This window comes from Hyperolius riggenbachi, chromosome 1 (assembly GCF_040937935.1).
Source record: "Hyperolius riggenbachi isolate aHypRig1 chromosome 1, aHypRig1.pri, whole genome shotgun sequence".
In the NCBI taxonomy this organism is placed as follows: Eukaryota; Metazoa; Chordata; class Amphibia; order Anura; family Hyperoliidae; genus Hyperolius; species Hyperolius riggenbachi.
Window position 1 is genome coordinate 121,757,783 of NC_090646.1, and position 17,438 is coordinate 121,775,220.

Consider the following 17,438-nt stretch of genomic DNA (forward strand, 5'->3'; position numbering starts at 1 on the left):
CATGGACATGTCTAAGAACAATAGCCAGTACATCACCAGCGAAATAATTCAACAGGGTGCATGACAACATACTTTATGTAAAATGTAAGTTAATGCCACAAATAGAAAACCATTACTCGTCCAATTTTTTCTTACATTGCACTATGACCGACATCATTATAGAATGCAAGAAGAATACATACGATAAGACAGAAAAGCAGTGAAGAATGCATTTTGCAAAAGCAGCCTGTGTGAATGCCAGTGCTCTGACAGGTGCCCTACTGATTCATTAAAACTGTTTTTAGTGCATTTTAGGAACCTTTCACACTTGCAGGGTAAAACTGCATTGCGTTGTCCTAATCTGTTGCATAGTGCCCCTAAAGCAATGAAAGCCAATAGAGCTTTTTATTTTTAATGTGATACGAAGCTGTGTGCCGGAAGCTGCAGAGGCAATGCAAGGGCAGCAGCGCAGCGCATTACTGCAGACACCGTGCTTACCGCACGGAGCCTGCTATGAGGCCTTGTTCACATCAATTAGCGCAGATGGCCATACGATCGTAGTGCAATGCATAAAATCGCACGCCATCTGTGCCGCTATGCGCTGCTGATCCCATTCACTACAGTGAATGGCTTTGCAGTGTGATTCCTAAAAAATGCAGGCAGCAGTGCGCTAGCACATTGCACTGCTGCACAGCGTGTATGATGGGAAACAAAGAAGTGCTGTCTATGCTCTTCTACCGTGCTTGCGTGTCGCACACTATAAAGCTGCTGAAATGCGCACAGCAGCGCGAATAGTGGGAACGAGGCCTAATGCAAGTCTATGGGCGAGATGTGTAGCGCGGTGCATTGAAGTGCTTATACGCAGATCAAGGGGAATCCCAATGATGTACTTCCTGACCAGCAAAGTATTATTCTTTTTATTAATAATATTGATTATACTGGCCACACTTCACTATTGAGGGGGTTTACTGGCCATGCTTGCTATGGGGGTGAAGGAGGGGTGCTACACTGGACATGGGGAGGAGGGCCCTGCCCCCATATCATACACATATACATATTCCATAGATATACCCTCATATACAACACACAATGCATACATACAAGGAGCATCTACATCTCAAAGCACTCATCTACTGTAGTGTCCATCTAACCTGTTGCAGGCAGCTACAAGTGTCTCCCGTTTCTGAGGGGGTGCATCATGTTCCTCTCGCCTCCGAATCTGATAATACTGTTAACAGTTTTATGTTACCAGCTCAGCAATCGGCATGGAGCTGTAAATAGAGGACGGGTAGGAAAAGTAGATCAGGGTCTAGCTTATGTATATATATTTTTGAAACATGGATTTTGGTTTTGACACCCCCCCTTCCCCTAATGGTGCGGTCCGCATTACACTATCCACAACACAGCCATGATCAGTCGAAGTCCGATTATAAATGCACATATAAGCAAGGAGTTTTGAATCAGGATGATGCACATTGACAAATGCTTAATACATAGGTTTAGGGAACAAATACTACAAATAAGGAGGTGACTGCGAGGCTGTTTCAAAATGCATATAGCAGGATTAAGGGCAGAATGCAAATTCAATTATGAACAGCAGGTCGCTGGACGTGGCTGCTCGGCAATCAGCTACTAGGGCTTAGTTACGGTAGCCTGAAGGTCTCAATCTGATCTCTGTTCCTGTGTGGAGCAGTCTGCAAGCTCGCTCGATCAGATTGCCAGGTAGGAGGTAGCTGTCTGTCGCTGATTTGGGAGGCAATGAGGCTGATCGGGTTGAGAAAAAGTGTGGAGCTCCTTCGCTTCAATGGGGTGAGACATTCCTTGTTACACTGTAATGGATTGGACGGATTGCTTCTGAGGTCAGATATATGGAAGGGGCTTTGTATTGTTTTCTCAATAGAAAACAAACTCAATAGAAATAGCCACTATTCTAGTGAGGTGGTTTCTCTGAGCTCATCACAGAAGTGTACACATCAGTCACATACATATGCTGAATCAACTCCCTCGGTGTTATTAGAATATCCTACTATTTTTACACAACAGTATATGGAGCTCAAGAAAGTTAATTTTTGTATTTGTGTTGTAGCACAAACTGAACTTGTTATAAGGTTTGTTTTCCAGAGTCATTCAGTTTGTCTGATCATTAGAATGAGTAAGGTATTGCAATGTATGGATATCTGAATTTTTTGTTAGTGTAAATAAAGCATACAATCTTGCCCACTTCCAATAATCTCAACTGAACTGAGAGAGATATGGAGGCTGGCATTTTTATTTTAAACTATGCAGATTGCCTGGCTGTCCTTCTGTCTCTAAACGTACCTATGCATCTAGCGATTTTTGGCGGGCAATCGACCAAGAGACAGATCTCGCTCTCTGATCGAATTTGTTTGGAGAGAGATATGTTGGCTGTCATAAACCGCAGGCCGATTTCCAATAGATTTCAGCATGAATTTTGCGGGATTTGGCTTTGTGACACCGCCTCGCCGACCCCTGGCTGCCGTCCCTCTAATGTGTTTGGCATCTAATTGCACATGAATTAATATATTTGCATATAGTAGCATTCTTTGAATTACAAAGGGATTCAGGTAACGTTTAGGGCAGCGATTCTGGCAGTGATTTCGGATAGTTGTTGAGGGAAAGCGATTTTGCCTGCATTCCCTCAAACTAAATTGCTCCATAAATACTGCATCCTAATCACTCTCATAGGGTTCCACTGCTGTGACGCTTTGCCAATTGCCAGCAATAGGGTGCTGCTTGAGGGTGGTTAGGTGGAAGAAATCACACTGGGTGCTGCTTGGGGATAGATGGGTGGGAGAAAGAGCACTGGGTGCTTCTTTGGATGGATGGATGGATGGATGGATGGGTGGGAAAAATCCAGCTGGGTGATGCTTGGGATTGGATTGGTGGGAAAAATCCACCACTGGGTGCTCCTGGGATGTATGAGGGAGGTCACTCTGGGTGTTTCTGTACTGCTGGGGGAGGTCACTGCTGCTGCTGGGAGGTGGAAGAGGTCATTGTGGGTACTGCTGGGAGGTGGAAGAGGTCATTGTGGGTACTGCTGGGAGGTGGAAGAGGTCATTGTGGGTACTGCTGGGAGGTGGAAGAGGTCATTGTGGGTACTGCTGGGAGGTGGAAGAGGTCATTGTGGGTACTGCTGGGAGGTGGAAGAGGTCATTGTGGGTACTGCTGGGAGGTGGAAGAGGTCATTGTGGGTACTGCTGGGAGGTGGAAGAGGTCATTGTGGGTACTGCTGGGAGGTGGAAGAGGTCATTGCGGGTACTGCTCAGTTGGCTTCCATTAGGCTGTAGGTTTTGGGCTATCTCCACCAGGACCTCAAGGCACAGGAACTCTTTCCACTCTGCTGTCAACCTCTTGCACTCTCTCCACACCTTTCCCCCTCCTGTGCTTCTCCTTTCCCCCATTAGGATTGCCGCCACTGGTTGTTGTTACTGATTTAAATGGTTTCTTGCCAAAATAATGTATATTGCTGCTTAGATGGCTGTTTACTATGTGTCTTACCCCCTACTTTGGAGTCCTGTACCAAACCTAATTCCTGACACGACCCAGTCATGCTTGGTGAATTGTAAGTGATTTTAATTCTGATGTAGATGTCCAAGAGACTCATGTGAATCTTATACATGTATGCTGCAAATCTGCGTATAAATGTCGCCTGAAAAAGCTCAGTAGACACACACATGCAAAGAGGTACCCTATACTGTATGGCTCAGCTCAGGCTCAAGCTAATAGGAGGTTGGTAAAGTATGGAATATAATTCTTTGCACTCAGATGACCAATGCTTAACTATGTTTTAAGATCCTTCTTCTTTTTTCTTTTTTTTTATTTGAATACTACAAATACATATTGTTGGTGTACCAGTGGCTGAGAGCCCATCTGACCAACCCTAGGAGAAGAACTGAATTTAATTCAGTTCAGTATTCTCAACAGTCAGTTCACCTATTTTATATCGGCACTAACCATCATCAATTTTTTTTCCCTGCTTTTCACAGAGTAAAATATATTAGCACCATGGAAATGTTCTTAAATAAATTCCAAAGTGACCTCAGTAAGGCCTCGTTCACACTTTATGCGCTGCTGTGCGTGTATGGTTTGCAACACACAAGAATGTCAGAAGGGCATAGACAGCCATCTGTGTTGCCTTAGGCTTATGTGAACGAGGCCTAGTGGGAAACCTGTGGATAGTCCGGAGGTTTCCCAGGTTCTTCTACATGCCATCGATCCAGCTCTGGGTCCCCCTAAACCTATTTGATCCAGGGGGTCGAATAGCTTTCCTTTGACCATAAGCACAGACATGGATGAGCACAACCACACTGGGCATGAATGAGAACAGGAAGAGGAGAAAAATTCCTCTGTGAAATAATCCATCTCTTCCCCCCAAATGATTTCATTAGATGCTCCAATTGTAGATGCTATCCTTTGTAACTGGATCTTATGCTGGGGATACACGGTACATTTCTGTACCGTGTATCGGCTAGCTGATAATATTCAGCTGGCCCGATCAAGCCGCTCGACTCCCGCCCGCTCGATCCCCGCCGGCGGACAATGGCAGGGAATCGAGAGCAGATAAGGAAGCACCGGCAGGGACGTGGCTGGGGTCAATCCGGCGGCTAATCGGCCACCGGATCGACCCGTGTATTTTAGGCATTATGCCGGGCATACACGGCTGCGATTATGTGCCGGATCAAGCCGCTGGCTCGATGCCGGCGCATCCCCGCTCGTGTGCATGGATTGATCCCCGCTCGGCCCCGTGGGCAGCTGCTAATCAGCCGATCGTTTATTCTATTGTTCTGCCCGCCGGTATCGATCCGGCAGGGTATCGGACACGTCGGATATTATCAATCGAGCCACCAGGCTCGATTGATAATCCTCCCCAGCAGCCGTGTATGCCCAGCTGTTTGGGGTTTATCAAAGATTTATTGTGCTATCTAATAAAATGCTGGGTACACAATTCAAATTCTTGTCTGATCAACAGGTAATCTGACAGGAAGTTGTGTACATGTCCAACCTGCTTCTGAAAATCGACCCCGTTATCAATCAGGAGCAGATTAAACATGTAAGAAATAATCGTGTGTACTTCGCATAAGACCTGTGTTTGTTTATTTTTTGTCCAGTTTGCAGAATTTCACACCTCTTACAGAGTATTGGCCAGTTTGTCAAATGAAAATAAAGACCTCATACAAAATGGGCCGGACCTAAGTGATTTTATATCAGGAGACTTAGCAGACAAAAATACGTGGGCTGAATACAAAGGGAATCTGAAACGCCAGAAAGGAGAGAGGTAAGAAACCATTCTTTCTTTTTGTCATCATTTTATTAATTGAGTAGAGCAGTGGTTCCCAACCTTTTCCGGCCCGGGGAACACTGCCTGACCAAATTTTTCTCCGGGGAACGGCGCGCGGGGGGGGGGGCGGCGACGGGCGGAGTTGCGGCTGCATAGCTAGCATAGTTGCCCCAGTGTAGGGAGTTTAGTTGCCTCAGTATAGCCAGTATAGTGCCCCAGTATAGCCAGCATAGTGCCCCAGTATAGCCAGCATAGTGCCCCAGTATAGCCAGAATAGTGCCCCAGTATAGCCAGAATAGTGCCCCAGTATAGCCAGCATAGTGCCCCAGTATAGTGCCCCAGTATAGCCAGAATAGTGCCCCAGTATAGCTAGTATAGTGCCCCAGTATAGCCAGAATAGTGCCCCAGTATAGCCAGCATAGTGCCCCAGTATAGCCCCCCAGTATAGCTAGTATAGTGCCCCAGTATAGCCCCCCAGTATAGTGCCCCAGTATAGCCAGTGTAGTGCCCCAGTATAGCCAGAATAGTGCCCCAGTATAGCCAGCATAGTGCCCCAGTATAGCCCCCCAGTATAGCTAGTATAGTGCCCCAGTATAGCCAGAATAGTACCCCAGTATAGTGCCCCAGTATAGCTAGTATAGTGCCCCAGTATAGCCAGAATAGTGCCCCAGTATAGCCCCCCAGTATAGCTAGTATAGTGCCCCAGTATAGCCCCCCAGTATAGTGCCCCAGTATAGCCAGTATAGTGCCCCAGTATAGCCAGCATAGTGCCCCAGTATAGCCCCCCAGTATAGCTAGTATAGTGCCCCAGTATAGCCCCCCAGTATAGCTAGTATAGTGCCCCAGTATAGCCCGCCAGTATAGTGCCCCAGTATAGTGCCCAAGTATAGCTAGTATAGTGCCCCAGTATAGCCAGAATAGTACCCCAGTATAGTGCCCCAGTATAGCTAGTATAGTGCCTCAGTATAGCCAGAATAGTGCCCCAGTATAGCTAGTATAGTGCCCCAGAATAGTGCCCCAGGATAGCCAGTATAGTGCCTCCCGCCCGTCCCCACGGCCAACGCTGTTATTACCTTAACAGCTGCCGCTCTCCCCTCTCCAGCGCGTGTATATTCTAGCAGCGTATCTCCGGCTGCTCTGTCTGTGTGATGCGGAAGGAAGCATCCGGGCAGCGGCTTCCTGTAACGGCGATATGTATCGCCGTTACTATGGGAACCGAGCCCTCCCTCCTTCCGCATCACACAGACAGAGCAGCCGGAGATACGCTGCTAGAATATACAGGCGCCGGAGAGGGGAGAGCGGCCGCTGCTATGCTAATAACAGCGGCGGCACGGGCGGGAGGGGGAGAAGAGGACGGCACACCAGGCAACGTTCTGCGGCACACTAGTGTGCCGCGGAACACTGGTTGAAAAACACTGGAGTAGAGCATGTTTTGTGAATTAATTGGGCATGGACAAATTTTGTAAAAAAAAATAAATTAGATAGATGCATCAGCCAGCAATCAAGCTGGGGGATATATTCAGCCAAGTGGTGGCTGAGGTCATTGTTTTTCCCAATCACCCCACCTCTCCCATCACTCCTGCACCACTCCATCGGCTCTTCTTCCTCTTATGTCCCTCCCCCCTGATATGCCTCATACGTTTGTGTAGACTTAGCAGTTCTGAGTTATCTCTTAGTTGTTGCTTAATAAATATGCCCCTCTGTATTGTGTTGTCTTTTTTTACCTTTTAACTAATTATAGAAATAGAATTCAAAATACGCTAAGTACATTTTGTGTTGTCACAGGCTAAGGCTACCACCATGGGCAAAAACATCAATCCCAATGGGTAAAAATTACAACAAACTGAAAAACAGCTTGCGGAACCTAAATCTCCACACTGTAAGTATACAATTCTAGAACTGTGTGTTTCAGCTTAAGCCAAACCTATAGTGACACAATGAGATAAACATGGGTACATAAAGTATCTATCCTACTTAAAACTTGCATGTGTTCCCTTTTTGCTGTGCTTAATTGCAAGGGTTAACAAACCAGTCCATTATCTATGCAGTCAAAGTCAAATTACAGTGGAAGTAAATATAAGCCAAAACACTTGTATCTGGCTGAACAAACAGTGCTAAAAAGTTCAGACTTTGTATTTCTTGTATTTGAGCTAATTAACTAGATACCATGTCACACTGACATGGCTTCTGTTTATCTTCAGACTTAAGGCCCATACACACGTCGGATTTGCGCGAACGACGGGTCGTTTGAACGTTCCGTCGTTCGCACGTTTCCGCATGAAATCCGGCGTGTGTACAGACTATCGTTCGGGAGATAAGACTGGTTACCAGCGATCCGCCCGGCGGATCGTTGGTAACCAGTCTTATCTCCCGAACGATAGTCTGTACACACGCCGGATTTCATGCGGAAACGTGCGAACGACGGAACGTTCAAACGACCCGTCGTTCGCGCAAATCCGACATGTGTATGGGCCTTTAGAATGTAACTCCTTAAAGCGGTTTAACACCCAGCATTACAACTTTGCTTTAAAAGATTGCTTACAGCTTACAAACTATTATGCCAGATTTTTTTTTTAAGCAGAAATTCACTGAATGGGTTAAACATGACATTTTAGTGTTGGATTTAACTAGGAATCGCATCCGTTCTTATCTGTAGTTACAAAATGTATCTTTATTTGTAATACAAATAGACCTTTGAAAAGCCTGCCGGGGAAGCCCTCTTTGTTCTCTCAGAGCAGTGTTTGTTTGTTACATTGTAGATAGATACACTTGTAACTAAACAAGCAAGCACGAGGAGCAGTTCTAGCTAAATGCAGCACTAAAATGTCATGTTTAATCCATTCAGTGAATTTCTGCTAAAAAAAAAAATCTGGCATAATAGTTTATAAGCTGTAAGCAATCTTTTAAAGCAAAGTTGAAATGCTGGGTGTTAGACCACTTTAAATTGAAAATAACAATATGAGACTTCAGAATAGTTTTATATGCCATTGCTACTACACAAATTATCTCAATTTTATTTTCCATTTAGGTTTGCTTTAATCCACTGGCTGCTTGGTTTTTTTCTTGTCCCTGGCTTTTCATTGATTTTACTTTTTTTTTTTCTTTCTATGACTGATGTGCTTTAACTGCACTTTAATTTGAGGGTATTTACATCCAAATCAGGTCAATGGTGTAGGAATTACAACAGTTTGCATATCTGCCTCCCACTTGTTAAGGGAGCAAAAGTAATTGGACAATTGGCTTCTCAGCTGTTCCATGGCCAGGTGTGTGTTATTTCCTCATTGTCACAATTACAGTGAGCAGTTAAAAGGTCTAGAGGTCAAGTGTGCTATTTGAATTTGGAATCTGTTGCTGTCAACTCTCAAGATGAGATCCAAAGAGCTGTCACTATCAGTGAAGCAAGCCATCATTAGCCTGAAAAAAAAAAACCCATCAGACATTAGTCGTGGCCCAAAAAAAAGTTTGGGACATTCTTAAAAAGAACTCAGCAACACCAAAAGACCCAGAAGACCACGGGAAACAACTGTGGTGGATGACTGAAGAATTGTTTTCCTGGTGAAGAAAACACCCTTCACAACAGTTGGCCAGATCAAGAACACTCTCCAGGAGGTAGGTGTATGTGTGTCAGTCAACAATCAAGAGAAGACTTCACCAGAGTGAACCTTCTTCACCACAAGATGTAAACCATTGGTGAGCCTCAAAAACAGGAAGGTCAGATTAGAGTTTGCCAAACGACATCTAAAAAAGCCTTCACAGTTTTGGAATAACATCCTATGGACATATGAGACCAAGATCAACTTTTACTAGAGTGATGGGAAGACAAAAGTATGGAGAAGGAAAGGAACTGCTCATTATCCGAAGCATGGTGGTGGTAGTGTCATGGCGTAGGCATGTATGGCTGCCAATGGAACTTGTTCTCTTGTATTTATTATGTGACTGCTGACAAAAGCAGCAGGATGAATTCAGATGTCTTTCGGGCAATATTATGTGTTCATATTCAGCCAAATGCTTCAGAACTCATTGGACAGCGCTTCACAGTGCAGATGGATAATGACCCAAAGCATACTGCAAAAGCAACCTAAAAGTTTTTGAAGAGACAGAAGTGGAATGTTATGCAATGGCCAAGTCAATCACCTGACCTGAATCTGATTGAGTATGCATTTCACTTGCTACAAACAAAAACTGAAGGGGAAATGCCCCATGAACAAGCAGGAACTGAAGACAGTTGCAGTAGAGGCCTGGCAGAGCATCACTAGGGATGAAACCCAGCGTCTGATGATATCTCTGCGTTTCAGACTTCAGGCTGTAATTGACTCCAAAGGATTTTTAACCAAGTATTAAAGTGAAAATTTGATTAATGATTATTATTCAGTACCATTACTTTTGCTCTTTTAACAAGTGGGAGGTACATACCCAAACTGTTGTAATTCCTACAACGTTCTCCTGGATGTAAATACCCTCAAATTAAAGTTGACATTCTGCAGTTAAAACACATCATGTTCAGGGCTGTGGAGTCGTTACAAAAATTATCCGACTCCTCAGTTTATGAAACCACGACTCCAACTCCAGGTACCCAAAATGGCTCTGAATCCTCGACTCCAAATCCTTAGTCTAATACTTACCAGGGCTGTGGATTTGGTACAAAAATCATCCGACTAGACTCCTGACTCCTCCGTTTTATGAAACCTCCAGCTCCAACTTTGACTCCAGGTACCCCAATTTACTCCGACTCCACAGCCCTGATCGTGTTTATGTCATTTCAAATCCACTGTGGTTGTGATAGAGCCAAAAATGTTAGAATTGTGTCGATGTCCCAATATTTAAGGACCTGGCTGTAATTTTAAAATTAAACCTGATTTAACCACCCTGGCGTTCAGTTTCCCCAGGATTTCCGTGCAAAAAGTGTTTCAATTAATTTCCAATAATTTGCAACCATTTTTTTTTTTTTTTTTTTTTTTTTTTTTTTTGCAACCAATTTTTTTTTTAATATTAAATTTAATACAGATTATTGTATTGAATTCAATTTAAAAAAAAAAGTGTTTTCTGCAAGATGTTGATGACGCTGTGTGACCCTGGTGTCATCAACGCCGATCAACGGGGGACATGTGATCGCTGAGGAAGAAGCAAAATCCGCCAAGGGACATGGAAGAAGACACTGGGGAAGCTATCAGAGGTACGCGACGAGGGATCAGCATGCCAATGGTGAGTATAAGACCCAGATGTATAGGTAGAAGATGTGCAGCCAGGTATAGTTAGCCAAGTATAGTTAGCCAGGTATATAGTGAGCCAGGTGTTTAGCCAGATTTATAGGTAGCCAGATGTCCCCCTCCCGATCCTCCTCCCCCCCCCCCCCCCAGCACGCTGTGGGTAGCGATCTGTGCTACCCACAGCGTGCAGAACAAGCATCCAGCCACCCTAGGGAATCCCTGGGCAGCCAGCGGGGCAGAGAATGTGCGGGGGATCCCCCTTGTATGTGGAGGCTGTGCTGGCGGGGGATCCCCCTCTGTGCGGGTGGGGGGATCCCCCTTCTATTGTGGCTGTTGCGGGCAGGGGATCCCCCTCTGTGCGGGCGGGGGGATCCCACTTCTATTGTGGCTGTTGCGGGCGGGGGGATCCCCCTCTGTGCGGGTGGGGGGATCCCCCTTCTATTGTGGCTTTTGCGGGCGGGGGGATCCCCCTCTGTGCGGGTGGGGGGATCCCCCCTTCTATTGTGGCTGTTGCGGGCGGCCTATCCCCCTCCTCCCCTCCCTCCCGATGTCCCCCCCTCACGATCTCCTCCCCCCCCCCCCTCTCTAAGCCCATTGAGTAAATAGATTTACTCACCGAGGGCTTTCTCCAGCGACGGCAGCAGCACTTCCTCCTCCATCTCCGAAGTCTCGTTCTCTGTACAGTTACATTACGAGACTTGGTGACGTCACCAAGCTCGTAATGTAACTGTACAGAGACCGGGACTTCGGAGATGGAGGAGGAAGTGCTGCTGCCGTCGCTGGAGAAAGCCCTCGGTGAGTAAATCTATTTACTCAATGGGCTTAGAGAGGGGGGGGGAGGGGGAGGAGATGGGGAGGAGGGGGATAGGCCGCCCGCAACAGCCACAATAGAAGGGGGATCCCCCCACCCGCACAGAGGGGATCCCCCCGCCCGCAAAAGCCACAATAGAAGGGGGATCCCCCCACCCGCACAGAGGGGGATCCCCCCGCCCGCAACAGCCACAATAGAAGGGGGATCCCCCCGCCCGCACAGAGGGGGATCCCCTGCCCGCAACAGCCCCATATAAGGTGTTCCCCCCGCCCGCACACGAGGGGGATCCCCCCGCCAGCACAGCCTCCACATACAAGGGGGATCCCCCCGCACATTCTCTGCCCCGCTGGCTGCCCAGGGATTCCCTAGGGTGGCTGGATGCTTCTCCTGCACGCTGTGGGTAGCACAGATCGCTACCCACAGCGTGCAGTCAGGCATCCAGCCATCCTGGGGAATCCCTCTGATAAGAAAAAAAATGCAGCCGGCGGGGCAGAGAAACAGGAAATCTCCCCTGTCGACATGGACGAGCTCAGCTCGTCATTAACGTTTTTTGCAAGTTTTTGCTGGACGAACTCAGCTCGTCCATACCGCCAGGGAGGCTACAATCACATGCTGCGCTAAAAAAAAAAGGCAAGAAACTGTCCTAAGAGGATCCTAAACAGAATTAAACATACAAACTCTGAGTAGAAAACATGGTACAGTCTACAGAAATTGTAATAGAACCTTCTACAGGATTCAGTTCTACGCTATTGAATACCCTTTTATTCAGTTCTACAGTGATAATATTAAGGTGCCCATACTTCTAGTGATGATGGGCAGATTTGATGAAGAGACCCCTCTCTCTCTCTCTCTCTCTCTCTCTCTCTCTCTCTCTCTCTCTCTCTCTCTTTCTCTCTCTCTCTCTTTCTCTCTCTCTCTCTCTCTCTTTCTCTCTCTCTCTCTTTCTCTCTTTCTCTCTTTCTCTCTCTCTCTCTCTCTCTCTTTCTCTCTTTCTCTCTTTCTCTCTTTCTCTTTCTCTCTTTCTCTCTTTCTCTCTTTCTCTCTTTCTCTCTTTCTCTCTCTCTCTCTCTCTCTCTTTCTCTCTTTCTCTCTTTCTCTCTTTCTCTCTCTCTCTCTCTCTCTCTCTCTCTCTCTCTCTCTCTCTCTCTCTCTCTCTCTCTCTCTCTCTCTCTCTCTCTCTCTCATATATCGAATCTGATTATAGAATCTGTTGGCTTCCCATGCACTGCAGGCCGATTCCCTATCAATTTCAGTATGAAATCTCTCTGGAATCATCCAAGTCCGCAACCTTGCCGCTGCCCCCAGTGTATAATGTACCCCGTTTGTAAATTTGCTATGTGCCGGCGGCATGTATGCTGCTAATGGAAGAGCGGGGGGTTCCGAAGATGGATGGGCACCGCGTGCTGTGCGACACGGGACAGGTAATGTATTAATGTACACACGGGGGTACATTTACACACTGGGGGAAACAGCTCCAGGGGTTTCATCACTCGTCCCGATAGTGCTCGCTGTTACTAATGTGCATCGGATTCACCACAACTGCCCGACATGTTACAGCATGTCCAGTTGATGCATGCAACCAGTTTTGGACCGAAATTGGTTGCATCGTTGATCGGGCATGCTCTTGACAGCACTAATTTTCATCCAATAATAATTATGAAATCGGATGTTTGATTGGCAGCCAAGTCGAGAGATGTTTGGGCACCTTTAGCATGCACATTTGCTGTACTCTGGTCAGCCCAAGTAATACGTGAACAATTTCATATTCTATTAATTTTACACCAGTAATAAATTGTGTGTTGATTAGGTATGTGAAGAGGCTCGGTGCCCCAACATCGGAGAGTGTTGGGGTGGAGGAGAATATGGCACAGCTACAGCAACCATCATGGTGAGTGTGATCATCATATCAAGCCACAGCACTGTAATACAGTATTTGTATCTTAATACTCACCAGATGGAGGTCATGTCTTTGTGGATGCAGCACAGGGTCAGCTCTGCAGGCTATAATAATTAGAGATAAACCTACAAACTCAGCACAGCATTCTGAAGCTTTCGGGAACAGAACTAGAATTCTTATAAGGACTAAGGCAGGGGGTTAACTCGTATTTGAATTAATGCACGCCACAGCAGGGGCAGTTAATTCACCCTTGACATTGGCTCTGTGCATGTGTGCTTTGCTCTACGATGTGTTCCATCTATCTGATACTCCCCCCTTAGGATGTGAAGGACTAAGTATCAGAGGGGTGGATTGTGATGTGGAGTGCAGCATACAGAGGCAGCGACAAGGGTGAGTTAACTGCCCTCTGCTGCTGTCTGCTTAACTTTGAATTTGAGTTCTGTTTCAGATACTTTGGAACGCTGTTCTGAGTTCGTATGTAATGTGCTCTGTTAAAGAGACTCCGTAACAAAAATTGCATCCTGTTTTTTATCATCCTACAAGTTCCTAAAGCTATTCTAATGTGTTCTGGCTTACTGCAGCACGTTCTACTATCACCATCTCTGTAATAAATCAACTTCTCTCTCTCTTGTCAAGACTTGTCAGGCCTGTGTCTGGAAGGCTGCCAAGTTCTTCAGTGTTGTGGTTCTGCTATGAACTCCCCCATCCAGGCCCCTCTCTGCACACTGCCTGTGTGATATTTAGATTAGTGCAGCTTCTCTCTGTTCTATTATCTTTTACAAGCTGGATAAATCCTCCTCTGAGCTGGCTGGGCTTTCACATACTGAGGAATTACATACAGGCACAGCTGTCTGCACTCTGCAGGAAGAAATAGCCTGACACTTCAGTGGAAGATAGCTGCAGGGGGAAAGAAACACACAAATGATCTCTTGAGATTCAAAAGGATGGCTGTATACAGCCTGCTTGTGAATGGATGTATTTTCTATGTGTGGACATACTGTACATCAATCTACTTCCTGTTTTGGTGGCCATTTTGTTTGTTTATAAACAAACTTTTTAAAACTGTTTTTAACCACTTTTAATGCGGCGAGGAGCGGCAAAATTGTGACAGAGGGTAATAGGAGATGTCCCCTAACGCACTGGTATGTTTACTTTTGTGCGATTTTAACAATACAGATTCTCTTTAAAGGACAACCGAGGTGACATGTGACTTGATGAGAGAGACATGTGTATGTACAGTGCCAGGCACACAAATAACTTTTTTCTTTCTCTGCCTAAAAGAGTTAAAAAATCAGGTTTGCAAGTGACAGTTTCTGACCGGGTCGGACTGGGTCAGGTTAGCGTAACCTTCACCGATAAGTAATTACAGCCTTAAAATACATTCCTGTCCGTAAATGGCTTCTGAGAGCAGGAATTAAACAAAAAGGGTCAATAATTCATAGATTTGAGCTCTAGCATACTCCAATAAAGGAGTCATTGAGTAGAGACAATGAAACAGTAAAAACTTAAAAACTAGATTTAAATATAAAATAAAACTGGGATATCTAAAGTCATTTTTTAGGAGAAGATGGATAGATACAATTGTTTTTCTCCTCAGTTTATTTTCACCTTGGATGTCCTTTAAGAATCACAGAATATTAGGATACATGTAATGGTTATTGCTTCTTTCTGATTGTATATCCTAGTGATCTGCAAACTTGGCTCTCCAGCTGTTATGGAACTACAAGTCCCACAATGCATTTGCCTTTATGAATCATGACTGTGGCTGTCACACTCCTGCAATGCATTGTGGGACTTGTAGTTCCTTAACAGCTGGAGAGCCAAGTTTGTAGATCACTGGTATATACGAATGACTTAAACTTAATGGTTCATAATGACATATGCTGCAACCCCTAGTTCTGCCTAATATTTTATAACTGCATCATTCACAGCTATGTTGCAGGCATCCCCCCATCTTCCCTGGCAGTGTAAGCTTGCTGCCTTCCCCATTGGCTTGATGTCACTGTAGTGGTGTGGCTGCCACAAGGAGAACAGTTCTTCTTACCCACCATAACATTTACTGCTGTCAGGCCTACACTTTACCTTTTGTCAGGTGTTTTTGGGGATGCAATAAAGGTGTGATTTAACTCTGTTGCGGTTGGTGCCCGGATTCTTTTCTCTACATTCATTGCTAACCATTGCCTGTTTGGAGTCACAGCTGCTACACCTGTTACCCCCAACATTTGCCATCGCATCATCTTGTGCCGATCGTTCTTTCTCTCCTCCCGAATTAACATTTTACTGAGAGTGCCATGCGACCCGGCAAACTGTCAGGAAGTGAGGAGTAATGCATGGGAGTGTGCATGTTTTTACCAGTGAGGAAGCACTTTCTTTTTTTTTTTTTTAGATATTCTACAAAAAAAGTGTTTTTGCTATAAGATCTTAAATGCATATTTTTCTAAGTTGTTCTTTATGTGAATGACTTGCTTGTAAATGTCTCTCAACCACACACTTCTATTCCTAATATTTGTAAGGAATTTGAGATATTCGGTGCTCTCAGTAGCTTTAAGGTCAACCTCAGCAAGTCTGAAGTGCTAAATATTTCATTACCTTAATCAACAATGCAGTGTTTTAGGAGGCATACATGAAAGGTGCAGGGGCTTTCTGCCAGTAAAATATGTTCTACTACTGGATTTTGACAGTAAAATATTGGTAATCTTTACCGATATTTTACTATGAGTAAACCAAACCCTACTCTCACACAGAACCCTCACTCTACTGATGCATCCCCCTCCCGATGACGCCTAACCTTCCCACACCCCTCTTCCAGCACAGAGTCGCAACTTGTGGCAATGAGAGTAAATTTAGGGTCAGGGAGGCGCCCAATAGAATAGCGGGCACTGAGTATTGCTGCTGTGCAAATTGTGGCATTGCATAGTGGCAAGACTCGGTGCCTTCTTGCTTGCAAATTTCTTCCCACTGCCACAAATCGCGGATTTTATAATGGGAGGCCCTTTTTTTCCCAAGGGGCCTGATGTAGGCTTTTTTTTTTCTGTTCTGCTCAAGAAAGTTAGCAGTGCAGTAGTCCTGTCCATTTCAATCAGATTTCTGATGAAATGTGGTTAAGATTATATGATGTAGTGTGGCACATCAGTTCCACAATTTTCTGTTATAGAATAACTGATTGCTTGGTAGATCTTGCCTTTATCGGTTCGTATTTAGAGAGTAACTAGAACTCTTTGCCTTATGTTTTATTTCCAGTTAATGGGAGATACATGTACCCGCGGTTGCCGATTCTGTTCTGTGAAAACTGCTAGGAAGCCTCCTCCACTTGATCCGGAAGAGCCTTACAACACAGCTAAAGCCATAGCGGAGTGGGGACTGGACTACGTGGTGCTGACCTCTGTGGATAGAGATGGTTAGTGTGCTTTATACCTCTGCACAGTGTGTCCAAAGTTTTCCGCATGAGGAAATGCTGGCCTAATCCCATCAGCTACCCCAGTTTCTTACTACTGATACTTAAAGGGAACCTGGGATAACATGAAAAAAAATTCATACATACCTGGGGCTACCTCCAGTCCCCTCCAGCCTGATCACTCCCTTGACGCCGTCCTCTGCCTCCTGGATGTTCCGTGAGAGCTCTTCGGCCAGTCGGGGCTTACTGCACATGCGCAGTCCACCCGCCGCCGGTCGGGAGCTCTTTGCGCCTGCGCAGTACTACTGCCACGGGAGCGGGACTGGGGAGCATGCATTATTATCAAATTTGCTACATTTCGTTGCTGCAAATCGAGTCTTGTATGGCCACTTTTAGGCTCAGTGTACATATGTGTGGTGTGAACTCTTGCCTTCAACGCAAAACGTACATTATTTTTCAGTGCCCGTTGAAGTCCAGGTGTAGGTGCCATTTATGATAAGAATCCACTTTCCAGAATGATAGACCTGGTTGTGTTGTACCGTAATGGACATGAATGACCGGGTCTGTGCAAAAGCTTCAGTCTGTTGCACATGTCTATTGCCCACTGTGCTACAGTGCAAGGCTACAGTGAAAAGCACTGAGCACAGTTTAAACCAGACTTGGGCCAAGTTCACAGTGGGAGCTGCTTTGTGTTCCGCAATGAAGGGGGAAAAGTCGCATTGCACGCTATGCAACCATTACATTGCATACAGTGAAGCATGCAATCAATGAAAAGTCACTGCCACTGTTAATGTGCGCATTATGCGGTTATGCACTGCGTTGGGATACTGTAGTCTGTTGAATTTCATTTG

General features: G+C 45.5%; 1 protein-coding gene across 1 annotated transcript in view; it reads left to right on the plus strand.

Annotated features, from left to right (window-relative positions):
- The first annotated feature begins 1,649 nt into the window (after window positions 1-1,649).
- Window positions 1,650-17,438, plus strand: part of LIAS (lipoic acid synthetase) — a 38,661-nt gene continuing 22,872 nt past the window's right edge. Inside the window, exons 1-5 of the mRNA XM_068278463.1 lie at window positions 1,650-1,788; window positions 5,109-5,275; window positions 7,064-7,157; window positions 13,104-13,184; window positions 16,434-16,590. Coding sequence (XP_068134564.1) covers window positions 1,738-1,788; window positions 5,109-5,275; window positions 7,064-7,157; window positions 13,104-13,184; window positions 16,434-16,590 — 550 coding nt within the window. The 5' untranslated portion in view covers window positions 1,650-1,737. The remainder of the gene's footprint in view (window positions 1,789-5,108; window positions 5,276-7,063; window positions 7,158-13,103; window positions 13,185-16,433; window positions 16,591-17,438) is intronic.